The 5,490-nt window shown below is 44.0% G+C and overlaps 1 protein-coding gene across 1 annotated transcript in view; it reads left to right on the top strand.

The window, feature by feature from the left end:
* Nucleotides 1-4,118: 4,118 nt before the first annotated feature.
* Nucleotides 4,119-5,490, top strand: part of Pld6 (phospholipase D family, member 6) — a gene marked incomplete in the record, with an annotated part of 4,237 nt that continues 2,865 nt past the window's right edge. Inside the window, 1 exon segment of the mRNA XM_013509636.1 lies at nt 4,119-5,490. Within this exon segment, the coding sequence (XP_013365090.1) occupies nt 5,402-5,490 (89 nt within the window).

Here is a 5,490-nt window from a genome sequence, read left to right on the forward strand (position 1 = left end):
CTTGAGCTCACTTTGTAGCCCAGGCTGGCCTCACACTCGCAATGATCCTCCTGCCTCAGCGTCCTGAGTGCTGGGATTACCAGTGTGCACCCCCATGCCTGGCGAGTGCCACCATTTTTATCCAGCTTGAGGAAATGGCTCAGTCCTGTAGACGTGGGCAGGTATACTCCTCTGGGAGGATGGTGTCAGGAAGCATACGTGCATCTGTAAAACTGGAAGATCTGTGTTGCTCATCTGATTGGAGTGGGAGGGATACCAGCCTGTGGGGGACGGGTCAGTGAGGGAAAGAAATGACTGTCCACTCTCCTCACCTCACTGGGTGTGGATCCCTCTTTTCCAGTGCATGGCATTCCCTGAGGGTGCTGTCTTTGTGTCCAAATCCAGTTGTCTGCCAGTCTTGTGGCCCAATCTACTTGGCAAGTGGGAGCCCAATGTGAGTTAGTTCTGCATCCATATCACAGCAAGAAATGTGTGGTCTGCATTCCGTGTAATAAAACTTACGCAAGGGTAGTACCAGTACTGGTTAGTATTTCGGTCAGCTATGGGGCATCTCCCTGAAAATACTGCATTTCCTAAAGATTGATTCCGGGCAGTTGTGAGAGTGTGGACTTACAAGTGACCCCCACACCTTCTAGGCTGCTGCCTGGTCATGATACCTGGTTTTGTGATTTGGAAGCTTTCATATGGAGTGGGAGAGACAAAACATCCAGGTCTTGAGCACAGTCGAGGGCTTTCTGACCCTGTGTCACCTCGCCATCCTAGCGACTACTGGACAATTACTCCTGTGGTTTGAGTATGTTTTTTTTTAAATCAGATTTTATTGGTACATTTTATTATTTGTACCTCTACATGATAAAACTTTCTCCCCATTCCCCTACCCTCCCTTCAACCCTTCCCTGTTTACAAAAGCTTTCTATGTTTCCCTTCTTTTCTCCTTCTCTCCCCTTTGTTCCCCTCCCCATTTGAACATTTTCTTCATATTTCACAATACCTATTATACATTTTGGTCCTTATTTACACTTTCGGTTTCTCACACAAGAGAAATAATGCAATATTTGCACGTGTGTCCGATTTATTTCACTTGAGTATGGGCTCAAGGTACATCCATTTTCCTAGAAATGTCTTGAGTATATCCTTCTTTATGGCAGAGTGGTACTCCATTGTATACAAAAACTACACTTTTATCCATTCACCAGTTGATGGGCACTTGGGTTGTCTCCAAGATTAGGCTATTACAGACTGTGCCACTACAAACATGGGTGTGCATATATTGCTGTGCTATGATGCTTTTAATTCTTTTGGGGAGATAGGAGGGGAATGGCTGGGTCACATAGAACTTCTAGTTCTAGTTTTCTGAGGAATCTTAACACTGATTTCCACAGTGGTTGTACCAGTCTGCACTCCCAAAATCTGTTGTGATTTCACCCTTTTCATTCCTAATTGTCTTTTCTTTCCTTTTTTTGATAAGGTTGGCTAAGGGTTTATGAATTTTATTTAATCTTTCCAAGAACCAATTCTTTGATTCATTGAGTCTTTGTATTGTTTTCTTAGTCTCTATTACATTAATTTCTTCTCTGATTTTTATAATTTCCTCCCTCATATGAGCTTTGGGCTTGACTTGCTCATCTTTTTCTAGAAGCTTGTGGTTCAACATTGTTGTTTATTTGAGCTTGCTCTGTTTTCCTTTTTTTTTTTTTTTTTTTGGTATTGGGAATTGAACTCAGGACCTTGTGCTTGCCAGGCAGGTGCTTGTGCTGCTGAGCTATATCCCCCACTGCTCTGTTTTCCTAATATGGGTACTCACTGCTATAAATTTCCCTTGTAGGATTGCTTTCATTGTGTTCCATAAGTTCTGGTATGTTATACTGGCATTATTGTTTAATTCTAGAAACTTACTTTTTTTCTTTAATTTCGTCTATGACCCATTGGTTGCTCACGAGTGTTCATTTGATTTCTATGTGTTTATGTAGTTTTTGTGGTTTCTTCTTGTTGTTGACTTCCAATTTCATTGCACTATGGTCTGATAATATGCATGGGATAATTTCAATTCCTTTGCATTTACTTAAGCATGTTCTGTGAGTTAGTATGTGGTCTGTTTGGGAGAATGTCCCATATGTATTCTGATGATGTAGGGTGGAGCACTCTGTAGACTGCTAAGTGTATTTGTTCAGGAGTTTGCTTTAGTTCTAATATTTGGTGTTCATGAATTTCCTCAGAAGTATTTTATTTCTCCATCAACTTTGAAAGATAGTTTTGCAGGCTACATTAATCTGGGTTGGAGGTTGTTTTCTTTTAGGGCTTGAAATACTTCACTCCAAGCTCACCTTAACTTGAGGGTTTGTGTTGAGAAGTCAGCTGTGATTCTGATGGTCATTCCTTATAGGTGATTTATTTCTTTTCTGTAATAGCTTTTAATATTCAGTACTTTAATTCCCAGTACCAGCAAAAAAAATTTAGTTCTCATGTTGAATTTCTGGAATCTTGACTGTTATATGCCTTGCTGTAGATTTGTTTTGATCATGGGTAATTGGAGTTGTATTTGCCTCATTTATCTGTATGTCAAATTCTTTTTCCCTGCCAGGGAAATTTTCTGCTATGACATCTATGAAGAGTTGGTTTTTTTTTTTTTAATCATTTTTGCTATTTCCTGCTTTTTTCATTGACTCCAATCCATCTTACGTTATTCTTCCTTACATCATGTAGCAGCTGCTGGATTGATTTCTTATGGTCCCTTGCTATTTTTAAGAAATTGTTCTTTTCATGCTCACTAACCATAAGCCTGGCTTCTATATCTGAGGCTGTGTCCGTACAGGTTTATTCTGCTTCTGGTCCTTTCAGTGGAATTTTTGTTCCAGCCCATGGCAGGCCTGGACCATTCTTTTTTTTTTTTTTGGTACTGGGAATCAAACTCAGGACATTGCACTTGCCAGGTAGTCGCTGTGTCACTGAGCAGTATCTCCAACCCTTCAGTGGAATTTTTCATCTCTTGGATATCTGCTTCAATGTGCTATATGGATTCCATTTCTTGTGTATGTTGGGCATTCATGATTTCCATCATTTTCCTAAGCTTTTCTATTTTTTTTTTTTTAATCTTTATATGCTCTAGAGTCACTAATCATGTCTCACATTATGGTTACCATCTCTGTAGCTCTCTGAGAAATTATTTTTGATTTGCTTTTTTTCTAGAGCCTCCTTCATTTACCTTGTTACTCCTTCAGAGAGGCCAGGTGGGGGTGGCTTTTGGATTGCCCTACTTCATTGCCTCCTGGATTCGCCTTTGCTGAACTGGATGTCTGGGTTACATCTCATTTAAGTGACTTCTCATTTTCTTTCCTTTTTTAATTTCCTGGGTTGATGCTTATAAATTAAGTATGGTGAGTAGCTTTATTACTAATATTTAAGACCCTTAGGGAATGACTACTTCTCAGAAGTGTTTTCCCAGTGTAGCTGGCTTCTGGGTTTTGAGTCTGTCAGAAGATCATACCTCTTCAATTTATGGGGCATGAGAAGTTGCTGTCTATTTGGCCCAGCCCTTGGTTCTTTTGCCCTGGAAAGTATTTTCATAGTATTTTCTATGATGCTTAGGCAATCTCAGTTTTAGTGTTCCAGGACAAACAGCTGGGTAGAACAATTATATCACTTTGGCTAAAGTGGTACAGTCAGCAGTAACAATGTCATCAAACAGCCTAGAAATCAACAAACTGAGTTAGCCATTAATTTGACACCTTTAAGTGTGTGAACTAGATATTTGGTTATATAACAAAATCTAAAACAAATCAGAACATTGTATGCATTAAGTAAGCCCTCAATATGCCAATTTTACCCTTAAGGTAGAAAATTTAAAAGGGGAGAGTGGAAAAAATAGAGAAGTACAAGGAGAAGAAGAGATTTAGAAGTAAGGCTGGAGGACAAAGGAGGATCACAAAAACTTTGGTAAACTGGTTCAAAAGACAGAAGAGAAAGATAAGAAATAACAGAACAACCCCAAAAAACTAGAAACCACTTTCACACTCATATAAAAACAAGCTCACCCTCCCACCCCCTCCCCACCAAAACAAACCAATCAAGAGAGAGACAGGAAAAAAAAATATCCACCTCAAGGTGTGCCTCTGCTGTCACTGGTAGAGAAAGTGTGGAGACAGAGGCCAGATCCGTGTTGATTTATCCCAGCAAGCCAGCAGTAGCTTTATGGTGAGGTAGTGGATCATCTCTGAGCCTGTACCTTTTTTTCTCCCTGAAGTTCAGGCTGGCTTCTGGCTGTGAGGGTGGAACCTGACCGGTTCAGCTGCAGCAGTCAGCGCACCTTCTGAAGGCATGAACTCCGCTGGGAGCCGCTAGATGGAGCCAGCTGCTATTGAGTTCTGAGCTCAACTGGCCCCTCTCCAAGATGCCTCCCAGCTAGTTCCCCTCCCTGCTTGACAACCGAGTCTGCACCGGTCAGCTTGTGCAGTCTGTTGCTTCCGCTGCTGCACTGTACTGCTGTGTCTGTGGAGGTCCCTGGTGTTGCCAGCAGTCGCCTGTGCCTGCAGGTCTGAACTGCTCCTTGAACACAGTGATTCCCGACTCAGACAGCAGGCCCTGCCCACCACTCTCTTCTTCCTTTGATGTGTCTCTCTCGCTCTCCCTGTGGGCTTTAGTTCTCATTTCTGATCCTTCCTGGGTCCAGGAGATCTGCTTCCCTTCTTTTCCCTGAGTTGCTACATTCCTGTGTCCGGACAGCAGATCTCCAAGAGGCCCTCTGCTGCTGCTTACCACTTCCCCATCTTGCCAGAAGAAGGCGCTCAGGGCTAGGTGTTTTCATGGTCACTGGTGGGGTATTTGCTCCAGAGTGTTCTCAAGGGACAGGGGCAGGTCATACATGTAGGTCATAGAGTGCATGCTTACACATACTTATACACAAGTCCCCGTGAAATCTCCAAGAGGTACACGGATCACTCCTGCCTTTCCCGAGTCTGCCTGTGCAGTGCAAGCCCAGGCTCTCTGGACTCCGTGGAGTTCACTGTGGGCGTCCACTCCAGCCCGAGGATCCTGAGCATCTCTGGTCTCCAGCTTCCAGGTTCACAAGTTGGTCAGTGCCTTCCTCCCCTTCCAGGCCTCACAGTAACCTTCGGCTGGTGAGAAGAAGGTACTTGCTGAGGAGCGGTCATTTCCACTGAGAGAATAGAGGCTCCAATTAGCCAAACAATTCTTGACCAGGAATCAGGAACAAAGACATCACGGGCCTCTCCCGCTTTCCCTTCTCTGTGAAAAGCAGCTCTGCTTACGCTAAATCGGAACCCTTCCGGCCACCTGGGACATTACGTGGACGTGGGAGTCCAGCTGAGCTCCCAGGCCCGCCTCCGAACCTGCTCAGCTGTTCCCTCAGCAGCGAGCGCCTCACAGACGCGCCGAGACGCCGGAAATGCGCGCACCCGGAAGCCGGATGTGCTTGAAGACGCAGGCCTGGCGGGCGGGTCAGCCGACGTGGCCGGGGCTGGGACGCGCAGGCCC

Source organism: Chinchilla lanigera, unplaced genomic scaffold, assembly GCF_000276665.1.
Source record: "Chinchilla lanigera isolate Chin_1 unplaced genomic scaffold, ChiLan1.0 scaffold00176, whole genome shotgun sequence".
Lineage (NCBI taxonomy): Eukaryota > Metazoa > Chordata > Mammalia > Rodentia > Chinchillidae > Chinchilla > Chinchilla lanigera.